Below are 22,129 nucleotides of genomic sequence, written 5' to 3'. Positions count from 1 at the left end.
CCAAAACTGTACACAGGACTTGAAAAGCCCTCAAAAAACCCCAACTATTGGGATGCAACTGGCAAGGAGCCGAGTTGACGAAGTTCAAAAAATTACACTCAAATTGAGTGAAGGGAAGACAGACACCTAAATCTCTAAAAAAATAGTGATACATATAGAAATGAGGAGGGTCGGTAGACTTCCCCATGTACACACCCTCACCGGCTTGACAAGGTTCAAGCTGGATCATCTGGGAAATAGAAGGGTCACAAACCCTACACGACCGTGGGATCCTATTAACCTCAAGAAAGGACCGAAAAATGCTTTGGACCTCCACCATCTCACGCTTGACCCAGTCGTAGCCAGGGATGCCTGGCTCCGGGCCCCGGGGCAAAGGCTGATCCCTCTTCTCAGCGACGGCTCTCCCGGTAGCCACCGCCTTACCGCGCGCCTTGCCCCTAGCTGGCGCAGAAGAGCCGGCACCACTCCCCCCAGCCATGGAAAAAACAAGAAAGACTTGAAGAAGATTGGGGAAGAAGGAAAAAGAAAATTGTAGAAAGGAAGTACCTAGTAATCTTCCTCAGAAAACAACCCTAACAATGACTAGGTTACCAGAAACGACGGCGGAAACGGAGAAAATGAAGACGGAGGATGAGCAGAAAAACGAGAGAAACAGCGTGCGCAAGAAGTTGAAAGAGCGAAAAATGAGTGAAGTGAAGAGGGAAGAGGCGCGAGGGAGAGAAAATGGCTTTTTCCCCAAATTTCAAAACCGCCATGCCACGTGTCAACCTACGGGCACACCTGATAACACATTAATTGCAAGACCATCATTACATAACCGTCATTTCTTGTAACGCGCCACTTGCACGTTTTCGGGAAATGAACAGTTACGACACATGGTATCTCAACAGGCAGGCGTACATGAAAGGTCACCTCCCCCCAGCGAGCTCGGTCTCAACTCCTCGACCTACGGTCTTCGGAGCTCGGGGGGCTAGTGTACTATCCGTACTGCGAAGCCGAGCTCCGAGCTCGGCACCACAACGCCAGCCGACCTCGGACGCGCACCGCGTGGCATCAGCTCGACATTTGAGTGAATCATAACTGATTCCCGAGGATCTCGCCCCAGACGAGGTTCGTTATCTAATCACACTATATCTTATCTCAGGCCCAAGGCCCAAGGTAACCCTAAATCACACCAAGGTACGTGCATTATATATACGATACTAATACTCACACAGACACTAACTTTAGCATCGAAGTCTCTTTTGCAGGTACCACCCCCATCTTGGAACACGAACGTACCAGTAAAGGAGACTCACCGATCTTACCTGACAGATCAGCTCTACAGCAGATTTCCGGTAAGAACACATTGTATGTTGTTTTATTTTTAAAATGATTAAACCTAAGATAAGAATCTGATATATTAATTGTATATTTTGTCAAGTTGTAAGTTGCAGCATTCCTGTCTATTTTACACGATGTTCTAGCAACACCGCCAATTTAGAATTTAAGAGAACCCTGGCAAAGAAGATGGGACCAAACCAAAGCAACGTAGTCAAGTTGTCTTATTCCGATGGAAACATCGGGAAAATTAAACAATAAATATACATACACAAATATCAAGTCCATGCCTTTGGAATATATTTTATTTTATCGATGTTAAAATAACATTTTATTAGCATAAGTTATGCTGAATTCTTGATTATTAATTATAAGATATTATATAAATTATATCTATAAATACAAAAAAAAAATTACATATATAATATTTATCAGAAATAGTGTTATTTAAGTTGATTAAAAATATTATAAATTAAAAAATTGAACATTAGTGGTTAAACCGAAGAATCTGGTGACATGGGCTTTGTGAATAATTATAGGCATATTATTATGTCAGCAATATGGCTGGCAATACCTAGATGTATCCCATTTTGGAGAATAGCTTTTATGCATTCCATATTTGGGAAGAAAGTCCAAGATTACACCAGAATACTCTTCAAAATTCTCCCTATTTTGTAAATGTGTGTTGTCACTTGTCAGAACTTCGAACGATTCACAAAAAATTAAAATAGAATGTTTAAATAAAACATTAATTTCTTAATAAAACTATTTTGTTTTCTTACTATAATTAAAATCATTTCTCCATATAGATAATCTCCAATCTTGTTAATTTTATTTCTTTATATAAACTTATAGATAACAATAAACTGTTTTTCTTTTTTATTTCCTTAACTTTTAATTTTTTTTTTATGATAAGTCTTACATTATTAGTTATAGGATTTTCTTATTAATAATAAGAATTAAATTTTAACTTTTATAAATATAGAACATTTAATATTTATTTAATTAATATCTGTTAAATTCTCGAAAGAGTATTTTTATTTGATGAGAAATACTCTTTAATATTAATATAAATTTTTAATTACTAAAATATTTTTAAAGCACATCATAAATGCATTGTAGCATAACCTTGCTTAAAAAAAATGATTAGGTTGTGCTTGTGATTATTTCTAAAATATTGAAGGAAATGAATGGAATAATATGGCTGGTATGAAATAAAGAGTGTAGTTGAGATAGAAAGAAAGAGGTAAGAGATTGATGGTTGAGAGTGAAAGTGAGGCAGTGGGGTGGTGACAGCTGGAAGTGCCCATGCATGTTAAATTATTTATTTGACAAAGAAATTAAGGATCCAAAGATGCCAAATATTATTATTATTATTCTATTTTTCTCTCCATAGTCCATACTGCTTCTTGCCAACTTGCACCAATCCCTGTTCCTCTCCCACTCCTAAATTTCTCCCATTTCTCTACCTTGTTATCACCTGCACTATATGTTTTAAGTTTATTTTAATTCATCAATAATAATTATAAAAAATAAACTAAAGATAAATATTAATTCTCAGTTTCACATATCATGAATAATCATCATGAATTTAGGGTAAAAATTGGTATATACATTATTCATAACTTTTACAAAATGTTCTATTAATTATGTTATAAAAAAAATTATTAAACAAAAATAAATTATATTCTATCTAAATAAAATGAAAAAGGCATTATGTACACAACAAAGACTATAAAAAATAGAAATAAAATGTTTGTTTAAGGAAAAAAAGTCATTATCTTCATAATAAATAATATAAAAAGAGAACAAAATACTTTATTAAAAGAATATAAAAGAGATAAATAAAATTTAAATATAATTATTTTTACAACTAAACTCCTAAATACATACAATTACCTTATCTTTTCTAAATTAAATATAATAATTTATATTAAAAAATAAAGTTTTGAAAAAATGAGGGGGCAAGTAAGTAGATCCGCCCATGCATATTTGTAGATTTTGATACAAGTGTAAAAGAATTTGGGCTAAAAATCTAATTTGGTCCCTTATAATTTTTTTTGTTTCAATTTAGTCCCTCATTAATTTTTTGTCTCAATTTGGTTCCAAGCTAATTAATTGGTTTCAATTTAGTCCCAAATTAATTAATTGGTTTCAATGTGGGACTTTCCGTTCAAATTGCTTTAACAATGTTAACTTTTGGCCACGTGGACGCCACGTAGATGCATACGTGGATGAGAATTTTTTTAAAACACCTGGACCCAGAACGGCCCGTTCTAAAACTGGAACGGGCCGTTCTGGGTGCACTTTTGGTGTGTTAATTTTGCATCCGGAACGGCCCGTTCTAGGTGCAAAATTAACACACCGAAAATGCAACCCGAACGGCCCGTTCCGGTTTCAGAACGGGACGTTCCGGTTTTATTTTATTTTTTTTATATATTAAATATTAATAATTTTATAAAATATATATTATTAATTATATTTTAATTATGTTATTATATCTAATAAAATAAATAATTTATATTTTTTTATATTTTATTTTATTATGTTTATTTTATTAATTTTTATCATTTTATTATTTTAATCTTAAATAAGTTGCAAAAAATTATAAAGTAATATTTAAACATTTCTTCAAACAAAAAGAGAAAGAAAAAATTATTACTCTATTTATAAGATAATTATATTTTATAAAAATAAGTAATTTTAGAATTTTTAGCATAAAAAAATATTTTTCAAAATTATTATATTTTTTAATAAAATTAATCAAGAATATTGGTTTAATTGCATTTTTTATCTCTCAAGTATTACAATTGTGCAGTTTTGTGATCTCCAAGATTTTAATTGCATAATTTTAGTCCTTAAAGAATTACAATTGCGCGATTTTGGTCCTTCAATTTTTAATTGAACAATTTTAGTCCCTCGAATATCATAATAGTATGATTTTGTTTCTCCCATTAAAAATTAATAATTTTAATATATATATATAATGTTTTAAAATTAAATAATTATTTATCTATTCAAATTAACGTTAATATATAAATTTTATTTATTTAGTAATAATAAATATATATCATTTGATACATTAAAAAAAAATAATATACGTTAATTTAAATAAACAAATAATTATATAGTTTTAAAACATTATATATATATATATATATATTAAAATTATTAAATTATTAAATTTTTAATGAGAAAGACTAAAATTGAACAATTATGATATTTAAGATATTAAAATTGTTCAATTAAAAATTGTGAGATTAAAATTATACAACTATAATCTTTTAAGGACTAAAATTACTCAATTAAAACTTTAGAGATCAAAATTGCATAATTATAATATCAAAAACACAATTAAGCAAATAATATTTTATTCATAGTTTTGGAACGGGCCGTTCTGAATCCAGAACGTCCTGTTCTGAGTCATTGATGGTGTTTTAATTTTACAACTAGAACGGCCCGTTCCGGTTTCAGAACGGGCCGTTCCAGTCTAGGTGTTTTAAAAAAAATTCTCATCCACGTAGATGCCACGCGTGGCCAAAAATTAATTCCGTTTAAATAATTTGGACGGAAATCCTACATTGAAACTAATTAATTAATTTGGGACTAAATTGAAACCAATTAATTAGTTTGGGACTAAATTGAGACCAAAAATTAATGAGAGACTAAATTAAAACAAAAAAGATTATAAGGGACCAAATTAGATTTTTAGCCAAGATTTTTTTATAAGAAAAAGAAAAGTTTATTAAAAATTTAAAACCACGTAATAATTACCCCTTCCGTGTTTTAAGGGTCTTGTTAACCATAAAGGCACTGATTAATGAATATGTAGAAAGTTTTATTTGAAACAAATATAAAGTTGGAATGTTTATAATCCAATGAATTCGATAATTCAAATTTAACTGGCTAAATTGGTTTTTTTTTTCCAGGTTCGATTTGAATTAAATAAATTAAATTTGATATTTATTAGTTTAAGTATTGGATTTACATTTTAAAATCTGAATGAATCCAACTCAAGCAAATTCATTTATATATTATTATTATTATTATTATTATTATTTTTTGATTAACAATTGATATATATATATATATATATATATATATATATATATATATTATTGATTATTTTGAAAATATTTTTGTATTACAATATGTATATATTTTTTATTTCTTTTTCTTAAATACTTAAAGATATCAAGAATTATATTATAATAGATTGTGTGTGGTCTTCACATATTATAAAACATTTAAAAAATTTAAGTGAATTAAGAAAAAAAATTAATAGAAATTATATTATAAATTTATTAATTTAGTTGATTTTTCATAATATATTTATTTAGTTAATGTTTAAAAATTATTTATTTTGAATTTTTTTTAAATAATTAGATATGCGTTGACTCGAACAAAATCAACCCGGTCAATTAACAACTTTTTTTTATAAAATTTAAATCAATTCAAACTAATTAAATTTAATTAATTCGAATTAAATTTTTATTTAAATTCAAACTAACCCGACTCGTGAAAACCTCTATCTAAAAATATATGACAAATGTATAAATACACTTTTTAAAAAAAAATTTAATTAAGTTTTTTATTCTTTAACCAGTACATTAAGGACACTAATTAACATTTTTCTTTACTAAAATTTTATTTATATTTACGTATCATTTTAAAAGTTCAAGACATCTTTGAGTATCATTTTGTCAATTATAACCTTATATCATTACCTTACTCTTCCTTAATTTATAAATCAATATAACTAAGTATTTATTATGAAACTAAAATAAAAAAAGGTCAAAGTTATTTTAGGAATCACTTTACATTGATTTCAATTTTTATTTTTTTGCATTGGTTTGCATTTTTTTATTATTTTGAGTTAGTTCAATTTTAAACATTTCTATAAAAACTAGTCTAACAATTGATCATGGACTTATTAGATCATTTGTTATCCCACATAAAGTAATTAAAAGTTATAATTTTTAATCATAATAATGTATACAAGTTTATAAATTAATTATATAAAATTAAATTAAGATTTTATAAGATGAACTCCAAACTACTTTGTTGATTGTCATTCCAAACTAGAAATATTAAATATCCAGCATTATTTGAACACAATTTGTGTGTATCTGGTAATGCCAAGCAAGTTTCTCTTTGTAGTTTGTGCTAGCAAATTGCTGTTATACACGACAATAGCATATATTTTACGGTTCAAATTAATTGATCGGATGATTTATTTGAATTGCATGTTATTATAATATGACTTATAATCTGCAACCGCAACTTAATTTGATGGGTGATAGTTGAGTGACAGATCACAGATATAAAAACCAAAAGAATTCTTTATTCTTCTTCCAAGCATCACATGCATTATTTTAATTTAGCTGAGAATTTTCCCAACGACTTAAACTAAAGTACCCAAGTGGGGCTATATTCTTTGATGCTCATACCACTAATGGCAAGGAGAGTGAATCAAATCAATTAATAGATTCCCCCGTGCTATGCTCATCCATATCCTGTCTTCCAATAAACTTGCAATGCCCTTCGATGCTACTGTTCAACAGAATATTACTATATATATCAAATAGATTCACCATGTTTTTATTTTCATTTTCCCATTATTAATTTCTCCCTTTTCTAACTTAATATTCTACAAATTATATAACTACCAATATTGCGGTAATATGTCATGTTATTCATATATATAAAAAAAAACAAATACTAATTCGATCCAAAATAATAATAATAATAAAAAAAAAGAGACTATGTGAATCAAACCTACTAACTCAATGACAAAAGATGAGTCAAAAAAAAGAGTGTTGTTCAAATCTTGTAAAAAATACTTGAACCATATTCCCATATTGGAAGTAAGATCGTAACACTTTTCTTCTTGCATGCGGCATGTCTCACCGAGTACATTCCATAAGGATAACATTATTGTTAGTCATATAGCATTTGTCTTTTCTTTACGTATCAAATTAACATACCAATGGACATGACATTGACACATGCACTCGTAGTAACAAATTAGGTACTGGGAAGTGGGATCGATGTGAACGCAAGAAAGAGTGAAGGTGGAAATGGTTTATTAATATATATATATCCCATTTAATTAATTGTAGGGAAAGAACGGTTGCATTATTTTCCCTCTATAAATAGGGCCATTTGATACATATATTTCCGTGGCAATAGCTCTAAGGTCTCTTCCTCCTGTTAGACAAGAATCCAATTCCGAACTTTCATATGAAATTTGGTCTTTCTCTCTATTTTAATTTCATGTTAATTTCACTATCATTAGTTTTACTTTTACATCAATTAGAGAAGAGGTGTAAGATGTTAGTAATGATCGTTGTTGACAGAAGATAGAGAGCACAGATGATGAAATGCACGAAAGGGAATGATATTAGCATGGTATTTCACTCCTTTGTGCTCTTTATACTTCTGTCATCACACTTCAACTTTCATCTACCTCTACTTGTATGGGTATATAGTTTAACATTTTTCTTCTCTATAGCTTGCTAGTATGATCTATGGGTATTAGTTGATGTCATTTATATATCTCATCAATGTTATCGTTGTTTCACTTTGATTACTTTATAACTAACTAGCATTATTTCCTTATTTACACACTCACATGCATCACATATAGTAGGTATAAAGGGACCACATACGAATTTCCTGAAGACGACGTAGGTGTGGTTGTGATTTTTCTTGGTATACCTCTTTAATTTTCTCTTATTTCAATACCCTTTTTTCTAGTTTGCTTTTGATGGTGATGATGTTACTGGTCTTGTATAGCTTTCAATATTATTTGGGTAAGGATGTTATGCTTAATACAGGCCGAAGCCGAATGCAGCTGGTTTAATTGATTTGTTTATTCTGTGAGGATGGATGGATATGACCACACACATGTTCATGTCCCCAATAGTATTATTCTAGTAAAACGGTCTAAAGTTTTCTCTTGTACCCACTTAATAGTGTGAACAATGATTCCCCCAACACATTCTGGGAATGTTAATGTAATAAATTGAATTCCATTATGTACGGTCAGCAGTAATTGAACATCATAAAAAAATGTTTTTATAACTTAATTCTCAAAAAGGAGAAAATTATATATATATATATATATATATTAGTTAATCATCCATAAATTATCCGTGTAAATTTTTTTACATTATTAACTAATCATATCTTTTAAATTATTTTATTTTATTTTTATTTAATAAAATAAATAAATAACATGACACTATTAAAAAATATGATTGTTTGTTGGTGTAAATTTTTTTTATACTTATAATATATGAGTGATTAACTCAGACACGCACACACACATACACACACACACATATATATATATATATATATATATATATATATATATATATATATTTGTAAATAACTTTTATACCACGATTCAATTACAATCGGTATGTGTAATAATTAGTTTATTATTTTTATAATAATAATTTTAAAAATTACATTAATCGTAATTTTTAATTGAGTAAATTCATGAATACTCTTATATTGATATGCAGCAAAACTAACCTCCTTGAAAAAGAACGCAATACATATTTGGATGAAATTACTTTTTTTTTTTTTAATTTCAAATTAAAGCAATTTATCTCTAGCACAACTTTACATGAATAAAAGATATAAGATAAGAAGTCTATTGTTTCGGTATGTCTAAAAGTTCTACATTGCTTAAGAATTGAGGCTAAAGATATCAATCGATACACATTTTAAAGGACAAAACGAGTGTCAAAATGGACAATACCTCATATGCGATGACCCTAACAATGACAACGAACTTACAGTAGAAACATCTACCATTATAAGCCCTAGATAATAGAAATAAAGAGATTTAATTAATTATATTACTTTCGTGAAACATTTGCATGAAATCACATAGTATCACATTTTGACTTTGTTCATTTAGGATAAAACAAATACAGAATCCGGATAAAAATGAATATTGTTTTCATTTAAGGATTTGATTTTGATAAAATATATTAATATATTTTTTTATAATATCAATTAATTAAAAATTAATCATGATATAACTTTTAAAATAATTTTTATAAAAACAAAAAACATTAATTATATGACATTAGTTGTTAAAAAAATTATGACATTAATAATTTTATATCAATATAAAAAACTTTTATACTAACCGCACATATATTTTTCATCAAAACAAGTGTCAAAACTCTCACACAACGTAGCGTTAACAAAAGTACTAAGTAACATATGACATTGTCACTCCCCCAAAATTACTTCCAAACACATTCTGTTATATTAGGTAGGTCTTGCTAAGAAAGTGGAATCAACCTAGTTTACATAAATTTCACCTAATAATACATAAAATAATATAATATATTAAAAACAAGTGACACAAAACCTTTGTTCCGTTCATTTTCAAGAAACAAACTAACCCTCATCAGGCTCGGATAATCTCTCAATTGCCAAGGATGCCTGCAAATGATAGGTTTAACAAAAACTTGTATATTTGCTAGTAACATAATTAAGAACTGCTGACATTTTCCCATGAAGCAGAAAAAATAAAGGATATTGCAACTGTGGTTATATTGGATTATGTTTTGATGTCTAATACTAATTGGCAAGACAAGATGTAAGGCAATGAAATAAAATGAATTTACAATTAGCTTAAAACATATGAAGTAATATAAGAGCCTGTTTTTCCCAGTTTGTAAATGCTGTTAAGAAAGCAAGTGTTATTGTTTGAAGTGTAGATCCTGTCAGTATTCCAATCCAGAGGCCTTTACCGTTGAAACAAAGACCAAAACCAAACAATAAAGCCACAGGGATTCCCACACCATAATATGCTACAAGATTGGTAATTGCCCTTATCTTCTGCCATCCACTGCCTCTCACAATTCCTCATTCATTCTTTGAGTGAAATGATTGTCACCCCTTTTAAAAATCTATGTTCATTGCAAAATTAATCATGATATAGCATAGCATTCAATGATCAAAACTTGCCACACAAAACTCCTAGAAAACCATCCACACTGACAGAGAGACAAAGCAGGGGAACTAGCTTTGCAACAGAATTTACGACATGAGGGAAACATAAGAGTACAGAGCTAAGGACAATTGCATCTGTGAATGCTAGAACAATTACAGCACAAACAGCCTCTCGAGCTTCCCGTGCTTTTCCTGCTCCTAATTCGTTTGAAACCCGGGTACTACAAAATATACAAGAATGTTATTTCAATATGTCATTCACTAGTGGAGATAACACAAAAATGAGTTACTTAACATGAGGATATATTTAGTCAAAATGTGGAAAGCTTTAATTAATCTCATCACAAAACTCACTTACAGTTACTGTTGTTGCTATTCTTGGATCATAATTGGCTTTTCTTTCTCTTTTTTCTTTCATTTTTCGTTTTTTACACTAGGAGACAAACATGAGTGAAGAAGACAAAAATAATTACATCTACACCCAAGAAAGAAAAGGAGAAAAAGTGATGGAAATAGTGGAAGAAGAGGATTATATGAAGATGAAGTAAAGGAAAAATATAACTTTAATGCTGGTGGAAGCGATAAATTTGAAGGAGAGGAAGACTTTAATCTTGACGAGGAAAAATATTGAAATTTAATGTTTTATTTTTGCATTTACTTAGAGCTTTTAACACTTTATTTTCTAGACATTTTATGTTATGTTTTGTTTGATTACTATGACCTTGTTATTGTTGAAAACAACCGATACATGAATTTAGAGTTATTTTTGTGTTTTTGTTAGTTTATATATATTATTAGTTATTTAATATAAATAAATATAAGATTAAAATAGCAATCATCTCACTATCCATAATCTCATTATCCCACTTTTGGGATTGGTTGTTGTGCTCTATTATCCGAGATTAATTACTATGCACCTACCAAAATCAGTTGATCACAACTCAATAAAAAACTTGCGATATTATTCAACCCTCCAATAAAAAAAAAACAAAGATGTTAAACTAAAATTATTTTTTTAACCTAAATCACTCAAGTGACTTAAGAAGTTACAAATATCAAGATCATTTTTCTTAAATGTTAAATATAATCTTGAGCAACAATTACAATTGTATTATAAAAAATTAAATCTTCTTGTGACATGTTCTCGTATCATAAACCTCTACATAAGGATGGAAAGTTGGCTCGTCATTAACTTAAGTAAAATTGAGTTGGATGTCTTGGTCCACCTCGTCTAAGGATGGATTGCTGGATTAACTTGTCAAAAAAAATTGAAAAAATAAGTTTACATATTTACTTGCAATACTTCTTCCTAAATATTTCCTTCTCAGACCCATATAATTAATGTACCTAAATAATAAAATAAATATTAAATTACAAAAGATTTAATTTAATTTATTACGTAACAAATATCAAATTTACTGTATAATAAAATAAATATGTAATTATAATATTAATAATTCTTCCAACAAATTTATTGCACAATAAATATCAAATTACATATACTTATTGCTAATAAAAATTTAGTCTATTATATTTTTCTTTTGGACAGTTCTCATTATTGTAATTATCACTCAAACTTAATATCTTTTTTAAAATTAAAAGTTTAGATAAATTAAATTTCGAAAACCGATCAAAATCAGAATAATAAGTATTTAAAGAAGTACTTATAAATTATTTATTAATAAAATTATCATATCGACAACAAAAATTGAAAAAACGTTCTTTTGAAATATAAGGTTTTTTCTTCTTCTGTGCTTTTTTACAAAATCAAATAGACCAACTTTTGTTGGTAAACTACTCTATTTCTCTTTACTATTTTTAAAAAAAATTACAGTTATGACTACGACTATTTAAAAATTGTTCACACTGTCTTGATATTAATTGTTCACTTTCAATTTATGTTAATTGTTCACATTGTATTCTTCACTTTCATTTCATGTTTATTTTTTTAAAATACACAACAGTATGAAATATCTTTTTTATGCCAATAGTTTTAAAACATTGATTAGCACATGATATCAATATTTATTTGTAGCTTCAAATATTTTTTTAGTTTTTATAATTTTACTTATTTTATCTTTTAGTTCTTATAGTTTAAAATAAATATTTTTAGTTTTTATATATATTTTTCAAAATCTTTTTATTTTATATAGTTTAAGATAAATATTTTTAGTCATTATTCTTGCAATTTTTTAAATTTTTAAAAATTTGTTGTTATTTTTCTGTAACGTTGTCTCTTTCATATTAACATGATAAATATATTAATTCAATTTTTGATTCTTAATGTTAAATTTATTTTATTAAAATTATTCTAAATTGATATAAAAAGGTGTTTTAACAATTGAGATCATAAGTGAGGATATAAAAAAGAATCGTCAAAAAACCTCATTTAAAATAATTTCAATGAAATAAATTTGATATCAAATACACAATAAAGTTGAATTAATACCTTTACTATATCAACACAAAACATATAATGTTGAAAAAAAGAATAACGATAGAGACGAAAAATTTTAAAATTGTAAGTATAAGGACTAAAAATATATATATTTTAAACTATAAAAACTATAAAGGATCGAAAAAAATAAATATAAGAATTAAAATATTTATTTTAAATTATAGGAAATGAAAGGTAAAGTAAGTAAAATATCTATTTTAAATTATAGGAAATGAAAGGTAAAGTAAGTAAAATCATAAGTACTAAAAAGAATATTTTAACATTACTTATATAATTTAAATATTAACAAATTTTTTTGATAAAAACTTATCTACTGTAAATATAGATTTTTATCTTGTAATTAAATATTAATTTAATTTATTTAAATTTTTTATCCTATAGAAAATAGGTAATTTATATAGGTCATAGTCCACATGCTCACATTCTAATTCTAATGCTTCGTTTACTGAGTTGCAATAAATTGTAGTTTTCAAATAAAATGGATTTTGTAGCTCTCAAATGAAAAAACAAACGGGCTTTTAGTAGTCATATTGCGCTAACAAGCTCAAACTTGACTTTTAACTTTCTTACATGCATTGATATTTTGTAAGCCTATTACAACGAACACGAACAACAATTTATATAATATTATTTTATATATTTATTTTTGTTTATCATACTATATTTTAAATTTCTCTTATTATTTTCGTTGTACAACATTTTGTAGATATATGGCGTAGATATAAGGACCTATTAATTATGTTCGATAAAAATCATATATTTCTTTATGCAACATGGTCATGTAATGAAACTTAAACAACACGAGAGCATTGAAATTCTTCATTTTGACATTCTAAATCAGTAGTATCTTCCTTTTTCTTCTACTCTCTTTTATTCTTCTACTAGATTTCAAAAATTTCACACCAATGCATCATGAGCATTACTTGACTTCTCAACTATTCTCTCCCTTGCTTTTGTTGCCTGCAGTAACCACAAAATGCAATCATTTGGATGCAAAGGCAACTAAAAGAGCTAAAGAAAAATTATTAAGTCAAAATCATAAGGTGTTCATAATTCCAATTAACTATTACTTGAAACTGAAAACAAACCTCTTTCTGCCAATCTGTTAAGACTGTTACAACAAGAGCGAGGATAATCACTTGTAGAATAGACCCTGTAAGACTACCCATCCAGAATCCCCTGGCATTGAAATGTAGGACAAAACCCAATAACAATGCCAAAGGAACTCCCACAAGATAGTAGGCTCCAAGGTTCACATAAGCACCTATTTGTTGAAACCCTCCACCTCTTGCAATCCCTGCACACACAATCCATTTTATTGCTAATATTTGTCCTCAATTGAAGATGCTGGTGCTTCAATTCATGGACTATTTCAGCAAATAGAAACTCACCAGCAAGAGCTCCTAGTATACTATCTGCGCTAACCGATGCACAAATGATGGGAATCATTTCTGCAACATAATCTACAACTTCCTTGTTATTGCTATAAGCATATCCTAGTATATGCCTACAACAGAGCAACAAAGTGCTGACAACAACCGCATCCACAATTCCAAGAATCAAAACAACACGAACAGTACCTTTAGCTGCCTTTGGATTCCCAGCTCCTAATTCATTCGATATCCGGGTACTGCAAAACAGTTCACAAGATCATGATTTATCAGCATACAATTGTGTAGAGTCATTGCACAAGATCATAGAAATGAAAAAACAGATTCGGACCAAACCTTGCACAAGCTCCAACAGCATATGGAATGAAGAAGTGCAATGCGGTTGTGTTAAGGCTGAAAAAGTTTGAAACATATTTAATGAACCCTCATTCATGATTTTATAATTTCTAATAAATTTTAACAATTAATATAGTGTGTTAAAAGAAGTGTCTTCTCCCATTAGAATTAGAGTTTTATAACTATAATATGTATTGACAATTTGTGGAATTATTTATTATGCATATTACTGAAATGAAATTATAATTCTGATGGGGAAAACAAACACCTAAAAAGCTACATGTATGTTTTGTCACTCACCAGATGAGAAGAACTGAGGTTTGGAGTTGTGGATTAGGTAAAAGTCCAGCAAGTAATGTAAGTAGGTCAAATGACCACGTTTCAAAACTATCAACAATGAAACAATAAAGAAAATCAAATAGGAGATGAAAAGAAACTGAAAGAACCATGTTGTATAAGTGGTATGGGAGATGCAATGTCAATAACAATACATTACCAAAACATTAGTCCAGAAGGAATAGCAAATTTGCAGAACTCTGGAATGCTTAGTAAAGCCTTAACAGAAAACACAATCTTGGTTTTCTCACATGCTGGAGAATATTTCATATAAATTCCAAGTCCAATGGCAATTAACCAATAGGAAATTGCAATAGCATATGCTGCTCCAACATGTCCAAGTCCCAATTTAAATACCAGAACCCAGCAAATAGGAACATGCAAGCACAGAACCGCAACTGAGCTGAAAACCATTGGAGAGGTCATGCTTTGAGTCTGGAAGTAGCGAATCTGACATTGAAGAACAGCAAAGCCGTACAGTGCAGGGATCAAGCTTATGCAGTATTCACGAGCTGCATGGGAAATTTCAGGGTCTTGACCAAAGAGCAATAGTATTTTATCAGTGAACATCCACAGCAGAGATATAGGGAGACTAACCAAAAGCAAAGTGAGCATTGCACAACAAGTATAGTTTCCCATCTCTCCAAATTCTTCTGCACCATAGGTTTGGCCACATAGAGTTTCCAATGCACCAACCATTCCCAGCTGCAAGCCATTTAGAAATCTTGTCAAGAGTTGTCAAGAACTAAAGAGTGTAGATTAATTTAGAACTGTAGAAGCAAATCAAAGTAATTAAGGTTACTCTTAGAATTGGGTTTGGGTGTTTTCATATACACCCTCTTAGGCTCAGCATTATTGAGTTTAGTGCATGGATAATATAGTGGATGACTTTTTCATATATCTAGGATAGGCTATGATTTTATCCTCTAGTTAATATAAGATCTTCGACGCACATATGTAATGTCAAGAACTGGGTATCTAGGACATTAAATTTGTTATAGACTCAATAATAATTAATAAAATAAACTCCGATATCATCTTAGTATTTGAGTTTAGGTTTGTTATCTAACTTCATAGTTTTAAAAAATGATTGTAATTTCAACGACAACATCTAAGGTTTTTGGAATATTTGTGATCACAACCACAGCCGCATTGGATTGTAACTTCCCACAATTTTAAAAGTTGATAAGAAACGGTTACAACAATTTAAAACCTTGGCTACACTAGAAATTTGAATAGGAGATCTTTCAATTCAACTGCTTTTGCAGGTTCTCTCTCTAAATTTTGACACGGGACTAAGGAAGTTTCATCAGTTAAATCAAACATTAAAACAAAAAACAGTTTCAAAATTTTCCTTTAATCTGCATGCAAAGGTTTTTATGCAAGTTCCATGAACTAGATTAGACACCTTTCCAAGTGAAACATGATTTATACTAGGAGTTTAATTTTTATACACCGACTGTGTAAAAGATATTTACTCTTATACTAACATAAAATTAACAAAATAAAGGTGAATCAATTAAAGATCAAAGTAATTGAACTTTTATTATTCTTTTCGCTTGTGACTTGGCTACTAGTATGTTAGTCCTATGTACTAACTGAAAAACCAAATCAAGTGCCCTGGTCCCTCTCCCAGAGAACCAAAGAAAGTTTCCTAATTAAAGGACAAAAATTGAAAAGATAAAGAGAGAGTGACCTAATCTGAGCCACTCTTGAATCCTCACACACTACAACTTTGCAGAGAAAAGATATATAGTTTGCACTAGTATAAATTTGAAAAATATGGAAAGTAGACTAAAGTAAAACATAGGTAGGTGCATGGAACAAAAAAAAATATGGAGAAGGAAGAAGGGTTTACAAGAACACAAAAGCCAGTAGCTTCAGAAAAAGAGGTGGCAATGGCAACCCCAGAGAAGGAGACAAGTATCCCAAGATGCCCCACCATCATGAGTGATACAACTTCCAGAAGGAACAGAGACATGTTAACAACTACCATTGGAGCTGCCATGGACCCTACCCTTTTGAACTCTGTCCAAAATGCATCTTCTGAAGGTGCCACTTCACTCTTTCTAAGCAGTGTTGCTGCTTCCTCCTTATTCATCTTCTCTCTACAACTTTCTGTGCAAAGCCACGTTAATGAAATGTATATATATATGTGTGAGACAAGAACAAGATGATGAAGAACACGTACAGGAGTTATGTATATAGAGAGAGAACAAGATCACAAGGAAAAGTTCTTCCTATAGGGGTAGTAAAAGGGTTCACCCCGCAAACAAACAAAATCACAAGACAAGTTCAAATAGAAATTGATTTCAACTACCCACACATATTTTCTCGTACATTTCTGCTTATGTTTTTAATTTTGTCACGTAACAAGAAAGTGCATGTTATCTTAAAGTGACCAAGTTAGGACTATATAGTTAGTATTTGCATCCCAGCTTGCGATGGGAGTCACTAATTAAGGGTGAATATAAGCCAACACCAAATTAGTTGCACCTGTGTATGTGCACTAAACTCATAGCACATGTAAGTTGAAGCATCATATACAGTTACAGATGTACATATAATTAGAATAATAATTATAATTTTTATTAGTTTCTCTTAGTTGAGTCTTTAAATTATGAGGTGGTCCAAAACCATCAAATGTCTATGGTCTAACTAATTATTATATAATATACGATTAAATTTTCAATTTTTTTAAAAAATAATTACACCTAATTCATGTTATGTTGAGACTAACTATATGAATTAAGACTATCTAATATTAGGATATTATGTAATAAGTTATTATTATATATAAACATAAAGTTTGTAATATTCAATGAGAGACTATTAAAAAAATAGAATAACACCTTTTCACCATCGATTTAATTTTGTGAGACTTTGGATGGACTATAATTTATGAGTTACAAAGGGACGTGTCACTTTTACTAATTAACTCTTAAATGGGTGAATGATTTTTATTATTATATTTCATTCAACAACGACTTTTTAACCAAAATGTATGCTGTAAGCATCTTTTAAAAATCTCAACTAGTTTTGAGAAAATACTAATATATACGAGATACGTCGTACACTCGTACTCATAGATTAATGCAATTATTATTTTGTTTCTTCAAGTAACTTAGATATATATTTTTATATAGTAGTCTATACATAATAATAGTTTTTTACTGTTTTAGACCCCACAGTCATTTATAGCAATTGTAGACCATCACAAATCACTTGTGTTATCGTGTAAAAAATAAAAATAAAAGACATACTCTATAAATACGATTTATTTTATACTATTAAAAAATATTACACTAATATGATAATTTTAAAAGGAGAGACTACCATATTTTTAGCAAAAGAGAAACCTTCAACAACCTTTATTTCATCCACAATGATTTTTTTTGTTATGACTGCGAAATTTAATGTATTTTTTTTATAAACGTTAGTTTCCTCAAATTATAGTTAGAGTAGATGTGGAAATTTTGAAATTAACTCGTTGCCATTAACAATAATCTCTGATCATGCAATATTTTATTATTGGGTTTGAGTTTATTTTGGTACTCCCCGGAATGATACTCTATCAAAATCATATATTAATTAATATATAATGGTGCAAGTGCAACTAAAATTCTTTTCGATGTCTTTCTTAATAGCACATAGGATATGCTATAAATACTATATTATTAAATTTGCTTCCGTTGCGTTGTTAAACAAACAAAAACAAGTTCTTTACTCGCGATTCTGGAATTGTTTTATTCGCTGAACGATTGTCTATATTGCATACTTGCCCTAACATTTGACATTAGCAAAATATTAACATTAATTAATTATCGAATTGTTTAGCCTGTGATATATATCTGTTTTGTTCTCTCTTTGTCGTGTCAGAAGAAGATTGACAAAAGCAAACCGGCCTAGGCCTATACATATGTAGCTCCATCAATAGGAAACAAAATCTATACCAAGTTCTTCATGATGTCAAATGGCTAATACCGCTATTGCCTCTGAATCTGATGTACCCACATCATTTATTTAATGAAAATTGTGTTTCCTTTTTAATCAATGTTTTAAGTTTGCCGATTAACATCTATATGTTAGTGTTAAATAATGAATATTTAGAGGTGTAAGATAGAAGAAAAAATAATAAAACATCAAACCTCTTTTTAAGTCAATCAATATGCATATATGCCAAATAGTAAATACCTCTGATCGATCATTAATGAAATGAGTCCACTCATGTTTCACATATTGAAATAAGTCGCCATGGATAAGATCAATTGACACTCCCACTGGCTCTCATACAGAGCAGACACAAACCAATGTGAACTTGCCCTTGGAAATGGAATAGCAAAGTTTTTTCTTAGTACTATATAATAAGTGTGTTATATGTAAAAAGAAAAAAAGTCTAGCTAATCATTGTTCTAAAAGTCAATATTTAGAAAGTTTTAATTGAAAACTACAATAAACTTATATATAAAAAAATGTGTTAATACATTATTTTTCAATAAAAAAAAGAAAAAAAACTTTTCATTTTTTGCCATTATGAACTGCCCTCAGCTTACGTAGGATATGTGGACACTGCACATCAATTTGACTCTTTACGTGGAGGCTTTAAACTATTTTCTATCATGCAAGCATGTACCATAATTTAGGTACGTTGCAGCTAACAGAAATGGAGTGAACGGTTTCTTTGAGCCACACACTACGAGAAGGAAGTCGTGTAAGCTTTGGCAAACCTGAGATTATGAGTGAATGAGATACGTGATTCTATTTTATATTTAATATTTTTTTGAAATTATTGTGTATATTTAATTACAATTTTCCTATGATTTTATTAGTAATTTAAAAAAATGTTAAATATACTGTGTAATAAATTTTTAATTAAATTTTCTCTTTTTATATAGAAAATACAACAAAGTTAGAGATCTAATGTCATGATGTTCACTCATGATTGTAGTCGTGAAGGATGGAGAAAGAATAAACAAGTCAAAGAACTATGACGATAGCACTGGTCTACAATCATAGTAGTGAAAATCTAGAAAAAGCTAAGAACAGATGATCTCAATACCGCAAGTGCTCAATCACGTCCAAGTTATGGGAGCTTTCTTCACTTTGAAGGGCTCTTCACCACTGCAGTTGTGATCCATGGTTGTAGCAGTGGAGTTAAGATTTTCAACTTTTCTTTGCTTTTAAAAATCATATAAATAGCAAAACAGGGAGAGAAGAAGGGGAGGATAGTAGGAATAGGAGATAGAGATAGAAAATCAAAGAAAAAGATAGGAGTTTTGAAGGAGATTTTGGAAGATTGATACCCTTGTGTGAGAACAAGGGTCTTTGCTAGTCCATATTCTTTTTCTTTCTTCTTGTATTCTTCATCTTTGTATTAGTTAGAGCCTTCATCATGAGTGACTAATTTCTATTGGATTGGGTTTGCATATAACTACCAACACTTATGTAATCTTTTAAATCATATATATATATATATATATATATATATATATATATATATATATATATATATATATATATATATTCAATTTATCATATTTGTGTTGTGATTCTGATCTTAATGCTTATCTCACCTTTTGATTTATAGTTCTGAATCTTGTTGGAAAATATCTTCTAAAATTGGTTTGGATCATTTCACCTAACAATGACTTGTGTTAGGAATATAGACTTGGAATTGTTAGCCATTTACATCCTTATGCTTAATGCAAGGATTTAATCTTGATCATGGAGGAATCATGTTTCAAGGTTTAATCTTTAAAGATTCAAGCTTGAGGAATCAATTTGAGTGATTATATGAATGTGAGAATATGAAAACTTGAATTCATATAGAAGATTCATTAGAAAACATAAGTGTTGTGAAAGTACATTTAACTTCAATTTCTCTTTTGCATCTCTCTTGCACAGGAATCACTTCTTGAATCAATATTTTGTTAAATATCTCATTTGCAACTTATCTTATTTACATGACTTGCTCAATATAATTGCATATGAATGTTTATACAAATTGAATTAGGAGGGAAATTACATAATATCTTCAAATCTTTGAGGATGATATCTTAAATTACTACATGAAGTTTAATCAACTTGTCAAGTTTGAAAATCCTTCACTAAGATTGAGATGAGAGAATCTGTGGACACTCTTTTGCAAATTCTTGAAATGTTTCTCATTTTTCTTGTGTACTAATCTTAAGGGGACCACTAATAAGAGTTGATATATTTTTTTTTTCTTTTTTCATTGTGATTTATATTATATGATTCATGTTGGGATAATAATTAAGAGGATGAATATAAATTTATATACATATAATTATCTCTATTAATAACAAGTCTTTGGGTGGTGTCTAAAAGCAAAACCTAGAGGACTTGGGATAAAAGTGGACAATATCTTACCAATATAGAGACATGTGTGTGTGTGAAAACTCCCGATGCAATATCTTATTGGTAGGATTCCTTTTGGATTATGTCTAAAAATAAAATTATGAGAATTTAGGTTCAAAGCAGACAATATCTTACCTATATAGAGACATATGTGTGATAAAACCCTTGGTGCAATATCTTATTGGTAGGAGTTCGGACTTAGATCCAAAACGATTAATATCTTACAAGTATGGAGACACGTGTGAAGAAACTCTTCGGTGCACAACAATTCATAGTTCATTATAATTAATATTTTTTAACAAATTTTAATCCATAAGAGACGAAGTATAATAAAGAGTGTGTTACATATATTGTTATCACTTTTCAATATAAATAAGAGCAATAGATTTAAATAATTAGAAATTTACATTTGATCATGTGTGTGAAGATATATGTGTAGAAACTCCTGATGTAATATCTTATTAGTAAAAGGAAGTTTTTTGGGTGATGTCTAAAAGTAAAATCGTAATAGTTTAAACTTAAAATAGATAATATCTTACTAGTGTAGAGACATATAATATCTTAACAATATGGAGACATGTATATAGAAACTCATCGATACTTAACAACAGTTCATGATTCATTATAATTAATTTTTTTAATAAATTTTAATCTACAAGAGACGATGTATAATGAAGAGTGTGTTAAATATATTGCTACCACTTTTCAATATATAAATAAGATCAATAGATTTAAATAATTAGCAAATTTACATCTGATTACAAATTCAAAGCTCATTTTCATCTTAATTTGTAAACAAATTAACCAACATTTCTATTGTAAGTCCACGCAAGGCTGATTTTTTTATTTTGGCTCATGATATATATATATATATATATATATATATATATATATATAATTAATTAATAAGTACATCTTATTTATA

At 28.9% G+C, this 22,129-nt stretch overlaps 1 protein-coding gene and 1 long non-coding RNA gene across 3 annotated transcripts; one reads left to right on the top strand and one right to left on the bottom strand.

The window, feature by feature from the left end:
- The first annotated feature begins 6,540 nt into the window (after positions 1 to 6,540).
- Positions 6,541 to 8,406, top strand: LOC114916094 (uncharacterized). Its single transcript, XR_003804417.2, has 2 exons — positions 6,541 to 8,034; positions 8,160 to 8,406. It is a non-coding gene; the product is annotated as an uncharacterized LOC114916094 (long non-coding RNA).
- Positions 8,407 to 13,499: 5,093 nt separating this feature from the next.
- On the bottom strand, positions 13,500 to 17,167 carry LOC109802530 (protein DETOXIFICATION 9). Of its 2 annotated transcripts, XM_029272012.2 has the most exons (8): positions 17,018 to 17,167; positions 16,685 to 16,944; positions 14,987 to 15,531; positions 14,791 to 14,877; positions 14,491 to 14,547; positions 14,155 to 14,393; positions 13,852 to 14,060; positions 13,500 to 13,723 (listed from the first exon to the last, which is right to left on the bottom strand). In XM_029272012.2, exons 2-8 carry the CDS (start codon positions 16,925 to 16,927, stop codon positions 13,661 to 13,663), a joined length of 1,443 nt encoding a protein of 480 aa, XP_029127845.1. In that variant the 5' UTR covers positions 16,928 to 16,944; positions 17,018 to 17,167; the 3' UTR covers positions 13,500 to 13,660. The 2 variants fall into 2 exon arrangements, with proteins under 2 accessions (XP_029127845.1, XP_020219519.1); XM_020363930.3 differs by having other exon boundaries at positions 16,685 to 17,154.
- Between the last annotated feature and the right edge of the window lie 4,962 nt (positions 17,168 to 22,129).

This window comes from Cajanus cajan, chromosome 4 (assembly GCF_000230855.2).
Source record: "Cajanus cajan strain Asha chromosome 4, NIPB_CcT2T_4, whole genome shotgun sequence".
In the NCBI taxonomy this organism is placed as follows: Eukaryota; Viridiplantae; Streptophyta; class Magnoliopsida; order Fabales; family Fabaceae; genus Cajanus; species Cajanus cajan.
The sequence above is the reverse complement of the archived record's forward strand: the minus strand, read 5'-3'. Positions and strand labels throughout refer to the sequence as shown.